The sequence below is a fragment of the Octodon degus genome, unplaced genomic scaffold (genome assembly GCF_000260255.1).
Source record: "Octodon degus isolate 3935 unplaced genomic scaffold, OctDeg1.0 scaffold00099, whole genome shotgun sequence".
In the NCBI taxonomy this organism is placed as follows: domain Eukaryota; kingdom Metazoa; phylum Chordata; class Mammalia; order Rodentia; family Octodontidae; genus Octodon; species Octodon degus.
This window is the reverse complement of record NW_004524675.1, coordinates 5,105,854-5,131,106: the sequence shown is the minus strand read 5'-3', so window position 1 is coordinate 5,131,106 and position 25,253 is coordinate 5,105,854. Positions and strand designations below refer to the sequence as shown.

The window sequence follows — 25,253 nt, the reverse complement described above, 5'->3', positions numbered from 1 at the left end:
ATAACTACCTGAAAATGATCTCATTTATCCAGTAAATCAAAGCTGCTCATGTAATGTTCTTATATCAAATCTTTGTTTTTACAACTTATTCACACACAATTGTACATGAACCCCATTTCTTGTAGATTGCTTTATTGTTCAAAACACCAGTGATCATAGTCTAGGGTAATATAGTGATCCACCCCTCAGTGCGTGATACTGTCTCTGCCCTAGTCTCTTAAGAATCTGCACTTGATCATGTCTGTCACTTGTTTCATTGTCAGATGGCATTTCTCCCTGTAGTACATGTACCTTTGGCACCCTTCCAGGCATTCTCACACCTTCGGTGTTTTCTGAGCTTAAGAAGTCAGCACCATACAATTTTAGGCATTTCTGTAGATGTCGATGTCTTAAGTGTATTAACTATACAGCTTTCCTATCTATGAAAATACCTTCTCTCCATATTGTCATTTACCTTTAATCTATTTTTTATGCCCCTCAATAATAATCATGTGTGAACATGTGTGTGTATATACAACACACACAAACATAATTTGGCCAGTGAAAAGGCCTGCATATCACTAACGTGATCAACGGATAATGATATTCAAAGGTACAAGGGCCACTAAGGCTGCCTCATGCCTACTATCAGTAAAGAGACCTATAAACAAAATCAGTCTTTTTTATTTAGGCCAGTTGTCAAGTGTCAATAAAATCATTTAATTGTGGGAGAAAAAAAAAACAAAACAGCCAATAAGTTACATCTAGACAGGTTTCTTCTTTCTAGTTTTTTTGTTTAAGGTATCTTCAATAAACCTACAACACTGCAAACAATAAATTAGGATTTTAAAGCTTTTTTTAAAAGACTGAACTTAATATGACATAACATTCATATGTTTTTAATAAACTCAGGTTGTGAAAGCTATTAGGAAAATAATAAACAAAAGTGACTATATATGCTGAAATAATTGTGGAAAACAAGGGGAGGAAGTGGCTTGCCAAAGGCTTTCATATACTCTTTAATGAAAAAACAGCAATCCTAAGTGAATATTTTTGCAGCCCACATGCAATAAACAAATATTAAATGTATCAGTATTTGAATCTAGGTTTCATTTGATCAGAAAGTCTATTTCTCTGGTTCTTTGATCATAAAATTCTCAAAATAATTCAAAACTACATCTTTACATAAAGTTGTATGCAATATATTTCCACTTTTCTTAAGGTTTCTAGGTTGAGATCACAGCAAAGAACTAAAAAAAAAAAAAAATGTGTAACAAAAACATGACTAAGGAAGAAAGTGAAGAGCAGTGAAATGGTAGGAGCAAAAGAGAGAAGTGATAAAAGGGAAAGGAGAATAAAGAACAGTAGACAGAAACGGCTGGCCAGGTACGCTGCTTCAGCGCAGACCCCAACAGCCCACTATGCAGCCTTCAGTTGCTAGTCATCTGGTAGCTCTGCAAGCTCTAAACTTACACCAAACCAATCAGCATTCTACTTTCTAACATCTTACTACTAAAGACAAGTACTTCAAACCAATATGCAATTAAACATTTAACACTGATGATGTACAAGTTTATTCCCAGGAGGAGCTATAATTTAAGTTTCTGAAATGCACATACATGCACTTAGGGGTAATTTGGGGAATTCAAAAATAATTATCAGTGAAATGACTACCCTTCACATTAAAAGCTAGTAAGTTTTCAAAAAATGGACTAACATTAATATATAAAATGGAGACATGAAAATAAAATTTTGTTTTGTCTTTTACACAGAGCAAAGGTTTATCGTTATTGGCACTTTCCAAAGATTCAGTCCATGCTCGCCAGTTCTGTTGCTTCAAGAACTATGGCTGGAATGACTCTAACGAGCTACTAAATCCAAGTGCTTATAGTTGTCACATGTTGACTGATACAAACATTTTATAACTGAAGGGCTGACTGCATTCACTCAGTATGGAGAGCAGTACCAGTACGATAAGGCTGATTTTGGTCAAGGTAAAAGTCACATCCTATCAAAAGACAGTTCATGAGTTCAATCCCCGGTTCCACCAAAAAAAAAAAAAAAAAAAAAAAACCAGTTCAAATGAATACCAAAGACTTTTCACCTGCAGATTAGGTGGCAAAAAGATAATATCTTAACATGTATTTAAAAAGAAAGCTGACTAGATGAACATGTATTAAAAAAGAAAATGAAACAAGGATGATTAATTGCTACACACATTTTTGGAACGAGGCAGTATTTATAGTTAATCTTTGGTTCTGTCTCCAGGGGTTTTACCAGGAATTTGATTAACCAGAGAACAACAAAAACCTTTTTATAGGCTTCAGATTACACAAGTATTCTGTTTACATATTTTAATGTTAATAGCAAGGAAGATCTATAAAACATGAAGCCTGACAAGAAAATGCAGTATTTTAACATTTAAATTTGGCTATAAATAAGAAAAAATAAAGGTTTTTTGCATTCTACATATTGCAAGTTTGTTGTAGAAATAAACATGAAGGTTTCTACAGTAATGAATAAATCAAAGGACCTCATAATCAGATTTTAAAGTTTCTTAATGTTCATGGTATTTTCCTTCTTCCATGTTTACTGGTTAAAAAAAAAAAAAAAATACCACAAAAAGCTGTTACACAGATGTTTAACACCAAAACAATTCTTTTACTGCAATCAACTACTCCAAGCTATCTTTTTCACTAACAGAAATAAAAATTTTATAACGCTTATTGATGCTTGCTTAATGCCTTTTGGGCTGAGCAGTTCTGTGTTACAATAAACTGATAAATATGATAGGCAATAATGCCAACTTTCTATCAATGTTTGGTGATCTTTAATTATCACACTAGAAACAACTTTCTTACATTTCATGCCAAATGTATTAGGGCAGTAATAAATTACTAAAACCTCTAATTCATTTTTGAACTTTGAGAAAAATAAGTTCACAGTGGAGAATATTTCAAGATACGGTAAAATAGAAGAATAATGAATAAATAAAAACTGTTGAAGAGAAACTATCTTTTATAAGTGGTACAAAGAATGTGGCTCTTTCAAGGAATTATAAAGTGACATTAAAACATTGGTTCTAAAATAAAAGAAAAAAAACATTGGTTCATTTGAAACTATAAAGGTATATAGTTTAATATAAATTTTATGCTATGATTTTAAAACTTTCAACTGGTAATTATTATTACAGGTAATTATTATAAAAATATTGCTAAAAAAATAAGTTCCCCCGCCTTTTTTTTTTACTGTATTAGTTCAGGGTCTACAGGGTCTCATTCCATAGATCAGACTCCCAGTGATTCTCCTATTTTTAGCCTCCCAAGTGCTGGGATTATAGGAGTGCACAACCATGCCCAGTTCCAATCATGTCTCAGCGTATCCTGGGGGCATGCTAGGGATTGAACCAAAATTCCCTTATTTTTAAGGAGCAGAGCTAAATGGCTGTACCTTCAGACTAACAACTGTTTCTATTGAATAAAATACCAGGATTAGGTTATAAAATGAAAATATCCAAAGACTTATAAAAATTAATTTTAAGAAAATAATTCAAAAATCTATCTTACATATATATTAGTTTTCCTGGATATAAAACACTATGGCTAGCTGTATACAAAAGCAACTAAAGATGACAGAAAAAGGGGGTTTTAAATATCTTCATAGTCCCATATAAAATAAGAACAAAAAGAAACCCCAAGACACTGAAAACTAAGCATCTCCACAAAGTCCATAACAAAGACTAGAACAAGGCCAGGGAGATAGCTCAGTAGAATAAGTGTTTGCCTGGCAAGCACAAGGTCCTGAGTTCAGTTCCCCGTACCACAAAATGAAAGACTAGAACAAACCACAAACAAGTCATAATACTATAATATCAGCACTTCTATAGGAGAAAGCAAAGAGAAGCCACTTGGGCATCGAAGCAACCTAGCAACAGGAACAAGCCAAAGGAAGCGGAAATCATGGAAAGCCAATTTGAAAGCAGTTGAAACTTGAATGGACTATAAATATAAACTGAATATAAATTATAAAAAAGTCTGGAAGTAGCTGTATGCTGGTGTAGACTCTTAAGACTTCTTTCACTTGACTAGCCAGGACTCTTAAAACAGATTCTCATGATATGGAGAAACAATTCATTGTAGAATAAAACTGAAGGCAGAAAAATAAAAGAGAGAAATTTTATAATAAAAATAAAAGAGGGAAAAGTAAAAGAAGAGATCAGAGTAATAATTCTCAGAAAGCAAGCTGCCTCATTTTAGAATACCAGAGAACAAAAACAGATAAAAGAACATAAAATAGAAAAGCTAACCTAAGCCAGGTTTCCTTTAAAAGTTCAGAAGAACAAATTTCATATAAAAATGAGACAAATAGTAAGTCAAATCCTACATAATGTTATTTTAAAAGGAGCAGACTGAGTTCTATCCCTGGTACCACCAAAACATAAAAAAAAATAAAAAATAAAAAGGAGCAGGATGACATACACATAAACAATAAAAGTAAACACTACAATAATAATTCAAGGAAACAGTCTTCAATTTAAAATGAACAAAACAAAAAGGTTCTAGAATTACAGAATTGCATAGTGAAAGAGCCCAATACATACCTGGTAATATTCACATTGAACAAGTAACAAGACAGACGCTAACTGAAATCACCTTGTCACCTGGCACGGAGCCTGCACACCTGTCCACAACCCCAGTGCTACAGGAAGCAGAGGTAGAGGGATTGCCGTGAGTTTGAGGACAGTCTTGGCTCACAGTAAGTTCAAGGCCAGCCTGACCTACATAGCAAGACCCTGTCTCCAAAAATAAAGGATTAAGAAGGAGAGAAAACACACAACCAGAAGTAATGGCGCCACTGTTCTCCTTGCATATCACTGATTCTGACTGCTGTCATCTTCGTCCACACTTTCATCCCTCCCATCTGTAACCAATTAAGATTTTAATCTCGCTAAACTAGTATTTACAAAAGAATTAAAACTGATACAATAAAAACTAGGTTTAAAAAACAAGTAGCTTCTATTTAAACATAGCATATTAACTACCACATTTGCCCTGACTCCCTCGGGAAAGCTCACTAATATGACAAAGGTAAGAAAGGTTCATTTATTTTGGACAATAAAAGAGATGTTAGAGATGGATCAAAAAAACTCTCGAGAAAAAAAAGAAAAAAATTTCTGGAAGCTGGAGCACAATGAGTGAAAAGAACCTACTCAGACATGATACTAGGAAGTAAGTTGATTCTAAACACAAACCCAAGTAAGGCTCAGTAATAAAAATCTCAAGTTCTTCCAGGGTGCCACAGCATTACAATATGAAAGTTGGTCTCCACCAAAGACTTTGGCAAAGTGCAAGCATAAGATTCTGAACTCAGAGGCACCAAGCAGAGTGAATGGCAGGGCCAGCCTAGTGAAAACAGGCTTAGGAAACCAAAGCATGTCCTTGAGCCAGCTTAAGTGAAAAGAGAATTCTACCAAATAATTAGCCCTAGCCAAAAACAAAGAGCTTCCAATTAACAATTATCAGTCAAGTATCAGCAAAGATTTAAGGAAATTTGAGAAAACATCACAAGTACAAAATAAAGAAAAAAAATAACTTTGAAGGAAGCAAAAGATAAGTTACAGATTAAAATATTAATATCCTCAGAAGTAAAATGTTACATCCACAAAAGTTGAACACAAGGCCAATGCAAGAGCCAAGTAAGTACCAGCAGATTTAGCCAGAAAAGAAATGAGAGCTCTTTTTAGATTCAGACAGCTTATTACTTACAGGCAGCGAGACAAGAGTTGTCACACATCAAGCCTCTATGGCCTCTGTGTGTTGGATGACACCAACACAAAAGGGACCAGATGACAATATAACAGGAGCCATGGGACATCCTGTCACTATGAAGCTAATGCTATGCTGCAGCTAAGCAATGTGATAGCCTAAAGCTGTGCTGTAAGGAGGTAAAGGTAGAAAATTTCAGGTCTCAAAGCAACCAAGGAAGGAGGTGAGAAAACTGCCTTAACACATTCTCCTGCAAGATGGGAAGCCTCCCTCAGGGCAGAGGACAAAGCGATCCTGTGAGTGCTCCTTAAGACCATCGAACCTGCCATATCCTTGGGAGGATCTGAGGGTGTTCTCACAGGGTATAAGAAAGTCTGAGGCGCAAGTTCAATGTGCCAGGCCTAACAAGACACATAAAAGGTATGCATACTGCAGCCATTGCTCTATAGACACAAGATTACTTTTTTTTTTTCGTTTTTGGGGGCAACACTGTGGATTAAACCCAGGGCTTTCCACAAGCTAGGCAAGCACTCTACCACTAAGCCACATTTGCTGCCTTTATAATGCTACTGTAAAAAGAGAATATTCAGAAAATAAAAATAGTTAAAAATTTTTTGTACATTAAAAATAGGATGGGCGGTGGGGAGATGGCTCAGTGGAATAAGCGCTTCCCTGGCAAATGCAAGCGCTTCAGTTCAATTCCCAGTTCTGCCACAAAAAAAAAAAGAAAAAAGATAGGATAGTTTAAGGAAAACGACAGAATAAACTTCAATAAACAATTAAAAATATGAAAAACTAGAAAAGAGATAAAGTACAAATAAAAAATTTTTAAAACTCAGGCCTAAGATAGAGCTGAGTAGAATAATTATCTGAAATATAGATTAGAAAAAAACTAGAGGGGAAAAAGTTCATCTAAGAAGTAATACTTAGGGGCTGGGGGATGGCTCAGTAGAATAAGCACTTCCTGGGCAAGTGCAAGGGCCTGAGTTCAATCCCCAGTTCCGCAAAAAAAAAAAAAAAAAAAAAAGTAATACTTAAAAACCAGAACTGAAAGACATGATTTCCCCAGTAAGAATTTACTAATGATAAACTTAATGAATGAAAAAGACCTATGCCTACGAAACATCAAGAAATTTCAGAGCAATGGGGATAAAATCAGATCTGTCAGCTTCCGAAAAGAAATAAACAAGACATACACTAAGAGTCAGCATGCCAAGTGAATTCTCAGTAGCCTCAATGGAGGCTAGAAGGCACTGGTGCAGTGCGGCCCATGATTCTGCATCTAGACAGCTACACTCACATAAAGCTCCAAGACTGTACAGACAGAACTAAGCCCTGCTGAGTCACCCAATGGCTCAAAACAATCTATAGCTAATGCATCTTTCACCGGAGGCTTCAGGGTGAGGTGCACCACCAAAATGAGGGAAAAAAACAAGAGGAAGGTCAAAGAAGTCAGGAATGCTGGCTCCAACATGAAAGGTCAAGAGCAACTCACCTAGATTATCAAAAAGAGACAGCACTCCAGGACAAACGCTATTAACAACAGGCCCAGATATAGCTCAGTGGCACAGCGCTTGCCTAGGAAGTATAAGTTCAAGTCCCAGTACCAAAAAAAAAAAAACACCCAAAAACAGAAAATGTCAGGCTATATGGTAAGTCTGAAGCTACTAAGAGACTTTTTTCTTTTTTTAAATGTATTTGGTACAGGGTCTCCCTGCCCAGCTCAGAAAAATAGTGATCTTCCTGTTTTCAGCCTCCCCAGTGCTGGGAATACAGGCATGTGCCACGACGCATGGTCAGTGGCCGGCTCAACACAGCCAGAGGTGGGGCCGGTGTGGCATGTGGTACAGGGGATCGAACTCCAGTCCCTGCACTTGCCTAAGCAGGCTCTTAGTCCACTGAGCAATCTGGCCAGCCTCCAAGTAAGAGATTTATTTATACTTCTAGGGGACACTTTAGGGATAATGTCTGCTACATAGAACACTGAACAAATAAAACAAGCAATTATATTAACTTCAAAAAACATTAAAATAATTGGACAAAATATAGTTACAGACATCACACAGGCCAGTAGTGACTAGTAATTACATGGCAGAAAAGTATAAATACTGACTGCTAACTGTACCAGAAAGTGTGATACAACCACATTATACTGGTAGGCTAAGAGAGGAAGGTATGGGTTTAGGGGAAAAGTTAGGGGAACTAGCGCTTAACCTTCACATACCAAAATAGATCACAGACACCACTGAATAGCATAATGATGACGTCAGGCTGTAGTATTTGTAGTATATATACAAATACAAGAAACAGCTATAAGATTTGAAAGTAGTTACCTCAGAAAAATGACACTGGTTAAAAAGTGACAGGAAGGTGTTATTTTTCACTATAAGCTTTGGTGGTATGGGGGGGACCCACCTAGTCTGACACAAAATTACTTACATACTAGCCTGGCACAGTTAAACATGCCTGTTGGGCCAGCGCTCTGAGAACCTGAGGCAGGAGGCCTGTTAATTCAAGCCCAGTCCAGACAACTTAGAAACTCTGCGAGAGAAGAGATAAAAAAAAAAAAAGAGCTAGGGCTGTAGTTCAGTTGGAAGGCCCTCAGTTCAATCCCTAGTACCAAGACAGAAAAATAATATTATTCTGAAATAAAACAGTAAGTTTATAGTCCAAAGTGAGTAATTCTAAGCAGGATACTTACCAAGAAATGCTGACAATGAGAATGGCAATAGGTATAAGGTATAAGCTTCAGGGTGAGGTGCACCACCCTGAATTGGAACCTAGACTTTGTTCACTTCCAGAACAGCAAGAGACACGAGAAACACCACAGACTGATTTTTGAATTGCAAAGGGAGGGAAATACAATACATAAGAAATACTTGAACTCAAGGGTTCTATATTTCTTGAATTTAAAAGTATTCTGTAATAGAACCAAACTATTACAGCTGAAAGATAATCATGTACTAGGCTGACAATGTGCTTCGTCTTACAGTTACTTGTGCAAGGTCACACAGATGGCTAGAGCAGTCAGAGCCATCTGCTCTGAACTCTCACATTCTTTCATTGTATCACAAAGCATCTTAATCATCAAATACCAAAGGAATATATCTCAGTTCCTACTGGAACACTCACTGGTACTTTTAAAATAAAGATGAAATTTTGTTACATTTACTTCTTAGGAACTATACAATCAACGAGAGGTATCTAAACTGAAACTCTTTTTTCCTACTTTTTACAATAGATCAGAACTAAGGATGTCAAATATTTGGCCCAAACTAGGTAAAGCCTTGCCTTATTACTTCAAATGCCACTGAAAAGCACACATTTTACCGCAACCATATTAGGGTTCAGGTGACAAAGAAGGCCTATACTCAGGTAACTAATCATACCAGCTCTAGCATTTTACTGGAAATAGGTTTGGCAGAAAGATTTATAAGGGAAGGATATACTGCCTCATAGCTTAAGGAACTGGTGGTGTTTAACAGAAAGATTTGAGGGTTTGGGTGATTTTTCACAACCTACCTGCATATGGAGAAATACCTGAAAGTAGGCCAAGATCTACTGCTTGTAACAACTGCCCACCAAGGCAGAGGACATCAGCTGCCACCCAATAGTCAAGATTTGAGTAAAGTTCCTAGTCAGTTAGGATTGCTTTACATTAAATGGAAAATTCAGTTGACCTTTTAAAACACTTGTAACTAATTACTGCCTGAATATTTTCCTCACCTTAACAAAAGGCAGGCATCAGGAATACCAAGAAGCTGCACTGATACCTTTACAGAGAGCTTCAGTCTATTCCCTGCTACAATCTATACTATAACAATCTCTGGGTTTAGAGGATGAGAACAGGTCTGAGGACCTCCAAGGCAGTCACTGAGAGCTGATGACTTAAAGGACAACATCAGATCACTGTGCAATGTTTTCCCATTGCTTGGACATGTTCTAAAACAACACTCCTATTCTCTAGTCAGTCATTTTCAGACAGCCCTTAAATCTTTCAACATTAAAAATAAAAAAGGATAAGAGGTAAAACTGATTTGTAAAACATAGAAATCTAAGTAGCCACTATTTTGTTCAGTTTATTCTATCTCACACATACCTACTGCAATCAAATATCCTCCAAACCATTTTGTACACTTAATAGAACAGATACACAGTGCTTCATGAAGATAGTAACATTAAATGCCAATAGCATTCAGACCCTTTTCTACTCTTAAATGCTTAAGCACACAAATACCATCTACTTTAATAATTAGTAAGCAGCAATAAAGTTTATTCTGTATTATTTTATTAGTAAGCAGCAATAAAGTTTATTCTGTACTATTTTATTAACTTCCAAGTTGGAATCAAAATTTCCATTCAAAAACCCTTTAAATTAGCTATAATTAAACCACCACAACATAATCCCAGCAAATTGTGTATAAGAAAAATGTTCAAACTGTGTTAGTAGAGTATGGCTTCTAAATAAAATATACTATATTTATTACCAAATATAAGAACAGGTCAAGACTTACATTTTAGAAAAAATTTAAGTTAAGGGATCCTACTTAAATCTATTTTGGTATCAAACAACTGCTTAGTAATGAGATAATCTGCAACTGTGGCAGGATGCTAATTTGTTTATAAAATCTATATAAAATTAATTTGAACATCAACTTATCAAAGGTTCTTGAAATTAATTTTGTTCTTGGAAAAGTATCAAAAGTCTTCAAATCCAGAATGATATTCTTTTATTATTTTTAATTCACGCAAATATAGCACATCCGAGCTTCAATCAACAACACCCAATGAAACCCTGCATGATAAAATATCCTCCTTTTCCTGATAGCTTGGAATGTAAATGAAAATTTGTTCCTTTTTATGGGAAAAAAAACATGAATAAAGTTTCCGGTAGGATCAAATACCTGCTAGAAAAGGTTGTCTGCTGCAATTATACATGAGCAATCAGCTCTACATTGTAAAGAACTGCCTTAAACTGAGTCCTCTTTTTTCTTTATAAAAGTTTTTCTGTCATTTCAGATCTTTAAGCCTTATAACAGAAACTGCTACTCAGTTTTAACTAGGAAATGCACATCCACAAAAGGCATCTTCAAAACAGTACATTTTAAAAATACATATACACAAAACTAAATTTAACAAATCTAGGAGCAATAATTTAATATTGTATTGCAAAATATAAGTAGCCTTAAGAGAAGCATGCTTGGTCAATCTTTCTTAAAGCTTTTGGGGCCAAAACAAAAAATGCTGTAACTCTTTCTTAATAGCTTTAAGATATTAATTTGCAGACAAAGCCAAATATTCATCTAAAAAACATATCCAGGAAATCCAAATTATATTTGCCATGAGTTCAAACACACACCTATAATATAAAAGTTATTTTAAAAAGGTATTTTAGGTCTAAGATGAATTTACCTAATAATGGTTACATGAGAAATACCACACAAGACCCAAATAAACTTCAGACACAAATTTTTATGATGTGGTTTGTTTGAACACATCTAAAATTCAAATTCAATTTAAATAGCTAGGCTGGCTTTTTTATATCACCAGCTTTCATGAGGGCCTTGATGGCTCTTGCCCTCATTTCAAGTTCTAGCAGCTCCAGCTGCTGTGCAGAGGGTTGGACATCTTCTGGTGGAGGAACAGTCAGGGTGGCTGCTTTGGGTTCCTTCGGGCTAGATTCTGCCAGTCCCAGAATTTCATTTACACTTTTTTCAATGTCCTTCTCCAGGTCGTCTATCTGACCAGCTTCACTTTGGACTGAATTTTCTGGAGCCTCAGGAGCAGCCGCTTCTTCATTGCATGGGCCTTCTATGTCACTGTCATAAGCATCTGCATTTATACTGAGTACATCACTATCTTCCCCTTTGCCTGCAAAAAAAAAAAAAGGGGGGGGAACCATATAACCTAAACAACTTGTATCAAAATTTCCTTACTATTTACAATCAAAGGGCTGCTTTGACTGTACCTCCCACCATGGAGTCTCAGGCACACGGCATATACCCCATTTCATCCCTTTCTTTGACTCCTTCCAAAAGGACTGAATTTTATGTAAATCTTAAAGTACTTTTCATTCTAACTTAGGAGTCCACAGAAGCAGTAGGTAACATTCCATCATATAGAGTTCTCATGATGTTTTGTAAAATGTCATGTTTTGTATCACAGTGAAGATTCTGCAGTATAAAATGAAAGCTGATGTTGGAAATCTTTTAGATAGAGAATTTATTACTAAAGATAAAAAAATTCACTCTAGAAGGCATTTACAATACTTTGGTTTATAAAGTACAAACAAGGAAAAACATCATCAGCAAGCTAGAAGCAATATGCATTACAATTACCCCAAATCTTTTCATATGCTTTTTCAAACACTTGGTTGTAAATCAATAAATTAAAAAGAGAATGCCTAAGGCCATTTTCTAAGATAAAAATAAGTCTTCATGAAGATGATTTTAATTAATAAAGTTAGTATACCATAATTTTTAAGAATGTATTTGTTGGGGCCGGGAAGATGGCTCAGTAGAGTAAGTGCTTGCCTGGCAAACACAAGGGCCTGAGTTCAATCTCTGGTTCCACAAAAAAAAAAAAAAAAAGAATGTATATGTTATGAAACTTCTAAAACTGAAAGGAAAAATCTAAATAAAAATGCAGATTAGAACTCTCAAATACCTTCACTTTCTCACTATTACTCAACTTCCAGATATCATTTACAACTTTGAGTATTTGCTTTTCTCTAATTTATCTTTTATGCTTCTGGCATTTAAAAAATGTTTATTAGTACACATTTGTAGTACATAATAATTAAATTTATTGTGGAATGTTGGCAAGTGTACATAATATATATATATGGCCATATATATATGGGGTTTTTTTGCTTTTTTCCTCTGCTCCTGTCTTCCCTCCCTGCTCTATCTAGTGCTTGGTCCCCTTCCTATTTCAAAAGCTCTGTCTCCATGTTTTGTTTTGTTTTTCTGTTTAAGTAGTGACTCCCCAAGTGATGTCCTTCATCGCATTCTAATACGGAAGGGAAGCTTATTTACAAAATGCAGATTAATAGATGGCAACTTCTGGTAATAAAATGCTTAGGAAGAAAAAACAATTTTACTTCACTGATTTAATAAAAGACAATTTACTGACCTTGATTGATCTTCTTATATCCTTCGAGGTTACAAAAATTCCTTATCCCATAATTAAAGTGTAAAATGAATCAATAAATTATTGTTGTGACCAAAAAGAAAATATGCTTAAAAAATAGTTACAATTTTAATTACTTGATGTCAAGGAACATTTTATAAGTCTCCCCAAAGCAACATTTCCAAATAGTAAAAACAATTATAGAAAAATGAATATAATCTCTGCATTAAGAAATACATTATATTAGTATTCTCACTTGAGACAGAAACAAATCTAAGAAAAGCTGCACTGAGTTTTTTAAAACCTGTTTTTCGTTGGTTGGTTGGTTGTTTTTCTCAGACAGCTCTCCCTGTCAAAGCCTCTCCAGTGCTACCAGGCTGTACTCCAACAGTCAATTTTAGGGCGTAGCAGGCTTTAACCTAACATTCTAAATCTGTAGTCACTAATGCTGAAAAAAATCTACAGGTTATTTGAAAGATTTTATAATGTAAGTTTTTTAAAAACATGACTTTTTATGAGAATAGATGTTATCTGACAGCAAACAAAAGTAGATAAACATAACGGGTGGCCATGTAGAGAGAGAACATACAATGTTGGGATACGTGATCCTTATTGTGCCAGGAAGTTTATGATTGTGGCAAATCCCTAACATTCTCAGGTTCTCTCTTTAAAAAACCCCTGAGAGTATATTTAAAGTTCAAGTTCTAAAACAGTAACAATAAGTTAAGACTACATAACAATATAAGCTGACAGTAAGTCTCTTTTCCCCCATAAGATATGGTTTCCACTTAGCTTTTTGCTTAACGTATACATCACCTGGATGATAATGCCAAAAGAATTCCCTATTGTTAGCACCAGCCACAAAACATATATTATAAATCAACAAATCATGTTCTACTAAATATTTTTAACCAAACAACCTATTTAGTAACAAATGTTTTAGAGAAAAGAAATATATTTATCATGTCCAGACATAACTGAAGTTCACTTACTATTGCTGCAGGTCCAAGGAACAATGTCTAATGACACAACTATGCACTCCTACATATGCTTAATCACAAAATTACAAGTAGACACATTTTCATAAAATTATTTTGCTTTGAATCTAAATGCAGGATTTTTTAAAAAAAATAATGGCAGAATGTATGTCATTTTTATTAATTAAGTGAAGATCTATACTAATGAAATCTATCCTAAAGACAGACAGGCAAATCCAGCTAACGGTCACTGACAAGTACAACAAGGCTATAATTATACCAAAAGACTATAGGGACATATGGGAGTGTGCAGAGACAATTTTTCAAAGGAGAATGTATTCCTCTCTCCCCATGCCCTTTGAGGAAGAGGTCTATAGCTTTCAAATACTTTTTTAGTGGCTAAGATGCATTAAGCTACAAACTCACACTTAGTTCAGATCATTTTTAAGCCTGTTTGCATAAACTTATGTAAGTAACCATACCTATAAAGTCACTCTGCCCTGAACTTATACAATAAAATCTTTATTTTTTAAAGTTATCAGCAGCTGTATGTAGAAGCATATGCCAGTAATCCCAGCACTTGAGAGTCTGAGGCAGGAGGATCATCAAGTGTTTGAAGCCAGCCTGAGTTATATAGTGAGTTCAAGGCCAGCCTGCACTACAAAGTAAGACTCCAAAACAAAACAAAAAATAAGTAACAAATAAATAGCAATGCATTAGAGATTCAGCATTAAATGTCTACATATACAGTGCTAAGATTTCTTTGCTTTTCTTCTTTTTTTTTTTTTTTTGCGTACCAGGGATTGAACTCAGGACCCTGCGCTTGCCAGGCAAGTGCTTATTCTACTGAGCTATCTCCCCAGTCCTCTAAGATTTCAAAGGAGAATATAAGAAATATTTCCAAATTTATATTTTTTATGTCTCTAACTAGGGCTTTGCCTTACTTCTTTTTTATATTAAAAATAGAACGTCTGGGGCCAAAGAGATAGCTCAGCAGTCCAAGGTGCCTCCTTAGGCAAGCTTATGCAGGCGCAGGGGACAGTCTGCTCCCCAGCACCACATGCCCCGAGGGCGCTGAGCCAACCACAAAAAAAGTAAAAAATAAAATAGTATGTCTATTGCACCTCCAAAGAAGTGGTTTTCTGCAAAGAGTTGGTGTTCTCTGTTTACATTCAAAACTATCCTGAATCCAAATGACTGACTTCTCTGTAACTCAAAACTGGTAAATGCATTCACTGGTTCCATCTAACCTAGTAATTGTACCACGGATGTCACAGCATGGTATAACTGCATGAATGGGTCAGCATGAGTATCTTATTTCACAAACGCAGACATATATAAGACACAACAAATTAGTTGAAGATTTACAAATCATACTTCAAGCCTTTTCAATTTAATTTTCATCATCCTCATAGAACAAGAATCAGTAACATGTTTTAAAAGCATAATTTGTAAGCATATGAATACATTTAAAAGATAATTTATGCTCATTACTGATATTAGGAGCTGTGGAGTTTTTTTACTACCAGTTATGGTCCTCAAATTGGAAGAAATAAACTTTGTACATGATTTTAACAAAATGAATTTACCCCAGATGCCTCATTTAATGATGCCCTTAAAATCTAAGTATGGCTATGTTCTGCTCTTCTGAATGCCCATTCTGTGTGTGCGTGCATGCATGCGTGCGTGTGTGCACATACCATATTTTTGTGATGTTTTTTCTCTAGGGAGATGTGAGTGGTCATTTAGGAATTCCACAAACAGGAGCATCTTCTCTTTCCATACAGTTTAAGAATCTAAGTCACAAATCAATCCTAAGGGTAACATATATGTATTTCTTCAAATGAAATCTAATCAGCAGTAAAAAATTAAATGTGTAATACAAAATCTACATTAATAGAGCTTAAGAATTCATTTTCACAAAGTTGAAAAAATTTTTCCATAGTACTCTTATGATTTATAGTAAAAAAAAAAACTTAAAAATCAATTTGTGAACTAAATGTTTGAGCTTTATAAAGACACTACTGCATAGCCTGCTTAATTTTTTCAAGGTTTAAATAAATATCTGAAAGAAGAGGAAAAATAAAAAATTTTGAGAATCTTTACTCTCACAGAATAGAAGACAGAGAAGAAATGGACAGATTCCTAGAAAGGTACAAATTACCAAAATCGAATCAAGAAGATATAACAATTCTCAATAACCCAATATCAGCCAATGAAATACGAAATACAATAAAAAAAACCTACTGATAAAGAAAAGTCCAGGTCCGGATGGATTCACAGCTGAATTCTACAAGAAATTTATGGAAGATATAATCCCCATACTCCTCAAAATTGAAAAGGAAGCAATCCTCCCAAAATCATTCCTGAAGGCAAGTATTACACTGTTACCAAAACCAGGGAAAGATACAACTGAAAAAGAGAACTACAGGCCAATCTCCCTCAAGAACATAGATGCAAAAATTCTCAATAAAATCCTAGCAAATAGAATACAGCAAATCATCAAGAAGATTATACACCCTGACCAGGTAGGATTTATCTCAGGGATGCAAGAATGGTTCAATATATGCAAATTGATAAATGTAATACACTATGTCAACAGAGCCAAATCTAAAAACCACATTATCATCTCAATTGATGCAGAAAACACTTTTGATAAAGTCCAACACTCATTCATGTTCAAAGTCATTCAGAAAATTGGAAAAGATGGCCTCTACTTCAATCTGGCAAAAGCCATCTATGACAACCCAACAGCTAGCATAATTCTAGATGTGAAAAAACTAAAATCTTTTACTTTCAGACATGATACAAGATAAGGATGTCCTCTATCATCATTGCTATTCAATATAGTTCTAGAATCATTGGCTATAGCCATGAGACAAGAGAGAGAACTAAAAAAAATAAGAATAGGTAAAGAAGAAGTTAAATTATCATTATTTGCAGATGACATGATACTTTACTTGGAAGACCCAAAAAATCCAGGAGGAAGCTACTAGAATTGATACACAAATTTAATAGCACAGCAGGTCACAAAGTCAGTACCCAAAAGTCAATAGCATTCCTCTACACGGATAACAAATTTACTGAGAGGGAAATTAGAGAAACAATACCTTTCACAGTAGCTCCATGGAAAATGAAATACCTTGGAATTAATCTAATTAATGAAGTCAAAGATCTTTTCAAGGAAAATTACAGTGCTCTTAAAAAAGAGATCATAGAGGATTTCAGAAAAAGGAAATATATTCCATGCTCATGGATAGGAAGAACCAACATTGTGAAGATGGCCATATTCCCAAAATTGCTGTACAGATTTAATGCAATCCCTATCAAACTACCACCAACATACCTCCCAGACCTAGAGAAATCGTTCCTAAAACTTATTTGGAACCAGAAAAGACCTACAATAGAAAAGGCATCCTAGGCAACAATGACAAGGCAGAAGGCATTACAATTCCTGACTTGAAATTATACTACAAAGCTACTGTGATAAAATCAGCATGGTACTGGCAACAAAGTAGACGAGTATCAATGGAATAGATTAGAAGATGCAAAAGCCTCTAGGAACACACTCAGCCATCTTATCTTTGACAAAGGGGCCAAATATGCCTACTGGAAGAAACATAGCCTCTTTAACAAATGGTGCTGGAAAAACTGGCTCTCTACATGCCAAAAACTAAAACATGACCCAGGTCCATCACCATGCACTAAGCTAAAGTCAAAATGGATTAAAGATCTAAACACTAAATCTCCTGGAAGAGAAAGTAGGAAGAACTCTTAAAGACATAGCGGTAGGCAAAGAGTTCATGAACAAAAATCAAATCACACAGGTAACACTTGAAAGAATTAACAACTAGGAACTCCTCTTATTGAGACGTTTTTGCATGTCAAAAGAAATTACCAACAAAGTGAAAAGACAACTCACAAATTTTGAAAAAATCTTGACTAATAAGCACTCAGACAAAAGTCTGCTCTCTAGAATTTATAAAGAACTAAAACACATTAAGGACCCAAAATTTAAAGACCTAATCCAGAAATGGGCATTCAAGATGAACACATACTTCTCAGAGGACAAAATTAAAGAAGCAAATAAATATATGAAAAAATGCTCCACATCACTAGCCATCCGTGAAATGCAAATTAAAACAACATTGAGATAACATCTCACCCCAGAATGAATGGCTATCATAAAGAAATCACCCATCCAGGGAGACAGCTCAGTACAATAAGCGCTTGCCTGGCAAGCATAAGGTCCTGAGTTCAATCCCCTGTACTACCAAAAGAAAAAAAAGAAATCACCCAACAACAAATGTTAGAGATTTGGAGAGGCTGTGGGGAACCACTATGGTTGGTGTAACCACTATGGAAATCAGTGTGGAGACTCCTTACAAAACTAGGACTGGAAATCCCATTCAAACCAGCTATCCCCCTACTGGGAATTTTCCCATAGGAACTGAAAACGTCATATCATTGTGATATATGTGTACCTATGTTTATAGCAGCACAATCTGTGATAGCCAAATCTTAGAAACAACCAAGATGCCCGTCAGCTGAGGAATGGATGAAAAAGATGTGGTATTTTTATACAATGGAGTATTACTCAGCTATAAAGAAGGATAAACTCAAAGCCTTTGTATTTAAGTGGATGCCACTTGAAGATATACTCATAATTGAAATAAAACAGACAGACATATGTAAATATCGTATAGTCTCTTTAGTATAAGAACTCAAAAGAAGAAATAGAAATAGAAATGTATAACACAATTAAAAGGAAAGCAAGAACTTGAGGATTAGACAATGAAGAAAGCAAGGAAAAAAGCTAGGAAACATGACGGAGCAAAACCCTACATTTATAAGCACAAGATGGTTAAGGCATGATCCTGAGAATCTTCAGCATGTTTTTGAACTTAGCAGTTAATTAGAAGGATTCTCAACCTGACTAACTGTATTTGCTGATATCTGTGAACTAAGCAAGTGCACTGAAGATAGCAATGTGTAATAGTAGGGTCATGCTTGGAATGCCTGTCATTCTGGTCTTCCAAATATGTACTGCTTGTCATGACATACCAGATACTGCCATATTGTCTCACAAGTAAATTAAAAAAAAAAAAAAAAGGAGTAAGAAAACAAGCGACAAGAAAAAAAAGTCACAGGACTGTCTTGTTATAAGGCTATATGTGGTTAGATTTCTAAATTTCTGTGTAAAAATATGTAACTGTTAATTCCTATTTTTTAATATTTTTTTCACTCTTTAAATTTTTTTTCTTCAAGTTCTCGAGGGATTTAAAATTTAACATATCAACACTTGATGGAAAATACCTATTCCATGTTATGTCTAAATGTTTCATATTCAGACAGATAGTGAGGTTAAGCTCAACTGCCTATGTTGTAGGTTAATAATAATAATAATAAGCTTCTCTTCTGGAGGGTTAACAACCTAAATTTGCAGACCACAGATTAGAGAAAAAGAAGGGCTGCAAGGACAGCCAACATTTTAGCCCTAGCCTTTCAAGGTCAGTGAAGACTGAGGACATAGGAGATCCTATACTGTAACATCATGTAACTTAGTTGCATCCCAAATTTTTCTGATCAAAGAGATTATGAGGCCACAGAGAAAAGTGATCAATGATGTAGAGTGTGCCTAAGGAGAGTCACATGGAGAGAGAACATTCTCTTAGGCTTTCACAGAGACCTAAACTGGCCAAGCAATGGCCATAACTCAATCACATGGCTGACAATGACAAAGGATCTATAAACTGAGGAATAGGGTTTCAAGGTAAATCTTGAGGGGATCTGACTGACCTTATCAGATATGAAAGTTACATCTCTTGTTATATTGGTCTTGCTCTTTCTTGGTCTTAATGATCCAGCAGAAAGTATAAAAATGAAGTGTAAAAAGTAAAGTTATATTAATATGCTGAGCTGTAAAAGACTCAAGTGAACAACTTTTGACATTGCCAGTCTTACAGAAAACCTACTACTATTATGGACTACTGGACTATATTGGAATATTTTGCTGAATTCAAGCACCTACAATATTTATATGACAACAGAATGCCTTTCTCTGACAAAACTAACCCAAAAAGCAGGATACAAATGAATGACCATTTTATATCTCTATACTCAAAATAGTTAAGATAGATATACAGCTACATTTTCTTAATTCAATGAATACAGAGATTTGTTCTAATATTGTTTGTGGACAGGATATCATGTCTGTATCTTATACAATGAATAACCACTAAGACAACAATATACAATGTATGAATTATTGAAACTGTGCTAGCAATCGGTTTTGAAACTCTCATTGCTATTTGTTTCTCAATAAAATTATTCAAAAAACAAATAAATAAGAAATACCTAAAAATAAAAACAGCTCACGGGATTTTTGCAAAACATAAGACAGGATAAAACTGACAGAAAAATAAAAGCAGAGCAAAGCCACAGATGAAGATACCACAGCTAAGTAGAATTCTTTCTTTGTCTTGGAAGCAAGCAAGAGTTGGTTGGGGAGCAAAGCATAAAATAAATTAGATTCACTCAAATGACATTGCTCTGATTGATCTCTATAAGTTTCCCTTTGCCGTATGTAAAAGCACTCAGTGCTCTATGGAGAGGCTGCCCCATCCACTTTCCATCAAGAAGGTGGATTAGAGAAATAGGGTCTCATAAGCCATAGCAGAAACCCAAGCCACCTACTGCAGAACCCAACTACAGTAAATGACAAACTGAGATGAACAAAAGAATTAAAGACTATTCGTGGATCAGACAATGACCCACTGGGAGGTAGAACACACAGCACCCTTCAGAGATGAAGCCAACTCTGCAGCTATAAGTAAGTACAGATGCAATGAATATAGCGGGAAAGGCCAAAATATAAAAACTATTAGAAGTGAAAAATACAGGGGTGGGGAGATAGCTCAGTTGTCTAAGCACCTGCCCAGCAAGCACAAGGAAATGGGTTTGATCCCTTACATGCCATGCCGGCCATTAAACTGGGAGTGGTAGTGCACACCTGTAATCCCAGCGCTGGGGAAGCTGAGACAGGAGGATCACCTCTGAGTCCAAGCTATGCAGCGAGACCTTGTTCCAAATGAATAAATAATAAAAAATTTAAAGAAATGAAAAAAAAATACAGCTATCAAAAGAAAACATTCAGTGGCTGCTGGAAGATAATACTAAGGAAATCTCTCAAATGGTAAAAGAAAAATAAATTTACAATATGCAGAAATGGTTAACATATAAGGAAGGGTAAAGAATAAAGTTCAACATCAACCTAATATAATTAGCTCCACAAGTATTAGTGAGCACCTACTACTACAAGACACCGTTTTAAGCATTAAGAGAATGGTAATGAACAAAAAGTCCCTGTCTTACCTTTTTGTGGCGGGAGAGGGGCTAAAAATATGCAAGTGTGTCAGATCATATACAGACAAAAAAAGGACAAAAATATGCAGCAGGACAATGCGTTTACAGAGTGACTCTTGCTAACTGACATGCCAACCCTGAAGCAACATCTTGAACAAAGCAGCAGGATAAGTCTGAAAGCAAGAAAAGAGACAGTGGAAAGAGAAAGCAAGTGCAAAACTGATCTAAGAGGAAAATGAACCGAGGTGATGGTGTTTATTCTGAAAGCATTTGCCAAATACACAGCATGACATCCAAGATACCGTTAAATATCAAATTAAAGGGTTTAAAAAAAGTCTAAACATCTCCAGAAGATGCCAACAAAAGCATTATTGAACTAGTGTCTTAGTACATTTTGTCATTACAGTAAAATGTAGTAATATTTAAGACAGAAATTACAATGAAGTCTGTCTGGTTCTGGAGACTGGGAAGCCCACAGAGAAGACAGCATAGGCCCCTGCTTGACATCTGGTGCAGACCTCATGCTGTGATAACATGGTGGAGGGCATCATACAGGGAGAGAGAGCAAGAAGGGCTCCTCTTCCTATAAAGCCACTAACACCATCTTGTGGGGCTCCCTGTCATTATGTCTTCTAACTCTATGTACCAATTTTTGTTTGTTTGTTTTTTTGTTTTTCTGTGGAACCAGGGCTTGAACTCAGGTCCCTGTGCTTGCCGGGCAAGCGCTTATTCTACTGAGCTATCTCCCTGGTCCCTGAATGTTTTTAAAATATCTGTTGATATTAGGAAATTACTGTTAAGGCAGTATGGTTGCATTTTAAGGAGAGATCTCTTATTTACAGACTGCACTGATCTACACGGTTTCTGGACCATCATAAAGTCCAATATCATTGTCAGTCCATCTTAAGGGCTCTATATGGAAATACTGAAATATTTACAGATCAACTAAAAGTATTTGTGATTTACTTCAAAATAACAGTTGTGGAGGAGAACAGGAGTATAAATGAGAAACATGAAGACATAAAATAAAATATTCCTAGCAAGCAATTGTAGATCTGGTTTTAAACAGATCACACTTTTACTTCATCTTGTCTTTTGTTTTCCCACCTGATTTTAAACAATTCATGTTCCATGGTTATGCCACTCAAAGTGACACTTTCTACCACCTTTTCTTCTAAATTCTGAATCTCAGCTCTCCACAACCTCCAGTATTGCTGACCTGCTGGAATCTCTCATTAGTAGCGAAGTCTATGATACACGAGCCAGCATTGATATGTCTCTATGGGTTGTTTTCCCTAACAGCAGATCATACTGGCTTTTCTAAATTCTAAGTTATAAAACACACATTTTTAATGTGCTTTAGGAAGCCAACTTGATTAACTTCTGCTGAGTCTGCACTGACTTTCTGACATGAGTATATACTAGCCTAACTTACAAATCCAATAAATTTTGTCATTCAGATGCTATTACAAAAATCAACAAATATATATCTATCACATATCCCATGACAATGCTGTGAAGTCCACAGCAGAGGTAGGCTTTACAAAAGGCTACCATAAGTGACAAAATATTTGTGGCATCATTTAGTCCTAGGTTTTGCTTTCCCAGTACTTATGCTATGTTGAAAGCAGAGACAGTGCCAAACTGGGCAATATAAAATATAAAAGAATTTCACAACACACAAGGCAACCAGGAAATGTCAAGGAGATCTGTACAAATACATCATATGGGACAGATCATCAAGAATGGTTACAACAGGTGACAGTAACCGAAAGAACTGCAAGTGTGAGGGATAAATGGATAAAGTGCTAGCTCTAAGCTCAGTACCCAAGTATGCAAGCCTATGAGAACAAAGTGCACAGGTGGTGAGTATAAATGGTAGTACTCAACATTACTGTCTCTGAATATATCAGCATTCCAGAATAAAAAGCACAAAAAGAACCTGCTACTTTCTTATAACAACTAAATGAATACTGTAAGCTTCCCATGGTGCAATAACAGGCTGGCGCATGAGAGCAATTCTTCACTAGAATCTTTAAGAAAAATCTTTAAAAATCACTTATCATTTCTACTAATATCTGATTAAATAAATCTCCAATAGAATAAAGGTATGATATCAAAATTTAAGAAAAAATATGAAAAGACTCCAAAGGAGAAAAAAAATGAAGTTAGGACAGCTATCTTAGCACCCACCCTTCCAAATACTAAAATTTAAAATTAGTCAACATTTTTCCCCAAAGAGCTCTTATAACTTATTCAAAAGAGATGCACACAGCCTTGCATGGTGGCAAACAGCTGTAACCCTAGCACTTTAGGAGCCTGAGGCAAGAGGACCACAGTTTGAACCCAGCCTGGGCAACTGAGTGACTTAGCAAGACTGCATATCAAAATAAAAAAGGCCAGGGAGATAGCTCAGTGAAAAGACCCTCGATCCCTGGATTCAACCCTCCAATCTCTCTCTGTCTCTCTGTCTCTGTCTCTCTCTGTCTCTCTCTCTCTCTCTCTCTCTCTCTCTCTCTCACACACACACACACACACACACACACACACACACACACTACCATTTTCCCAGTCAAGAAAGATGTATGGAATCTCACTGTCTACTTCAAAATTGATGTTTCCTGTACCATTGCTTTTGTTTATCTATCATCAGTATGCAGGAAGATGGCAGTGTATTTCATTAAACAGACAGAAATCCTTCCCTAAAACTAGGAAAATTCTTGTTGAATAAACAGGAAAAATAATGAAAGCAGTAACTTGCACACTAATTCTTTCCATATGAGAAGATATGTGAAACAGTAGTGGGACCTTCTGGGGAAAAAAGAAAACAAAACAGAACAAAACAAAACTATGTCATCTTAAGAGTTCACATAGTGAAGGTGAAAATCACATTTAAAAGTGTCCAGCATGTTTTGTTCAAAATTGTCAGAGAAAAGGTACACTCCCATACAGAAGGATAGTCTGAGTAATGTAAGCTACAGAGAAATATATCCATATCCCAGTAACAGGGATCAAACTCAGGACTGTTAGGCAGGTGCTTATGCCACCGAGCTATATCACTGGCCCAAATACATACATAAAATGATTACATATATAATGATTATATACACATATGATTATATGTATAACGATTATATATAATTATATATAATGATCATATATATATATATGATTAACAGACTGGTATGACTGGTATGAATTTTATATGTGTTAAAAAAAAAAAGCTAAAGGCTTAGGAAAACAAAAACAAATGACTCCATTTAGGTAAGACAAGAAGGAAAACAAGCATAAAAACACAATATTCTTTAAAGTAGGCATTAAAATAATAACAGGAAAATGAAACTAATACTCTATTTTGCTTCCATCTCCTGTATTAAGAATAACACATATTCAGTACCAGAAAGTCGTTCATCACCCATCTCCTTACTCAACATTTATTAAGTCCGCCTCATAGTCAAGCATAGTGGTGCGGCACAGCACCTATAATCCTAGTATATAGGCGGCTGAGGAAGATCACCTCACATTTGAGGTCAGTCTAGGCTACATGATGAGGTCAAGACCAATCTGAACTATAGAGAGAGACCCTGACTCAAAAAACAAAAACAGGGCCAGTGAGATAGCTCAGCAGCCTAAGCACCTGCTTTGGCAAGCGCAAAGACTTTGGTTCGATCCCCGCACCACATGACACACCAGCCCCACTCCAGGGTGAGCTGAGCCGGCCAAAGTCCAGGTGTAGTGGTGCATGCCTGTAACCCCAGCGATGGGGAGGCTGAAAGCAGGAAGAACACCACAAGTCTGAGCTGCATAGTGAGACTCTGCAACAACCAAATACATTTTTTTTTTAAAAAGGCTTAATTCTACCTATGATGATGGAGCACTGAAGACTCAGAGGAATGCAAGACATACCCCTCTGCCTATAAAGATCTCCATTTGAAGGGGACAGTCACATAGAAGCAAGTGAATACAGAGAATGGACAGCTTATAGGATAAAGACTATGTCTAATTAGTATTATAATAACCCTAAATGTTTACTACA

The 25,253-nt window shown here is 35.7% G+C and overlaps 1 protein-coding gene across 4 annotated transcripts in view; it reads right to left on the bottom strand.

The window, feature by feature from the left end:
- Positions 1-25,253, bottom strand: part of Caap1 (caspase activity and apoptosis inhibitor 1) — a 160,266-nt gene that overhangs the window by 54,741 nt on the left and 80,272 nt on the right. For 3 of the 4 annotated variants that reach the window (XM_004638551.2, XM_023723511.1, XM_023723512.1), the window contains exon 6: positions 10,458-11,615. The exons of the other annotated variant lie outside the window; for it this stretch is intronic. In XM_004638551.2, coding sequence (XP_004638608.1) covers positions 11,269-11,615 — 347 coding nt within the window. In that variant the 3' untranslated portion in view covers positions 10,458-11,268. Of the gene's footprint in view, positions 1-10,457; positions 11,616-25,253 lie in introns of those variants that run through there. 4 annotated transcript variants of the gene reach the window in all.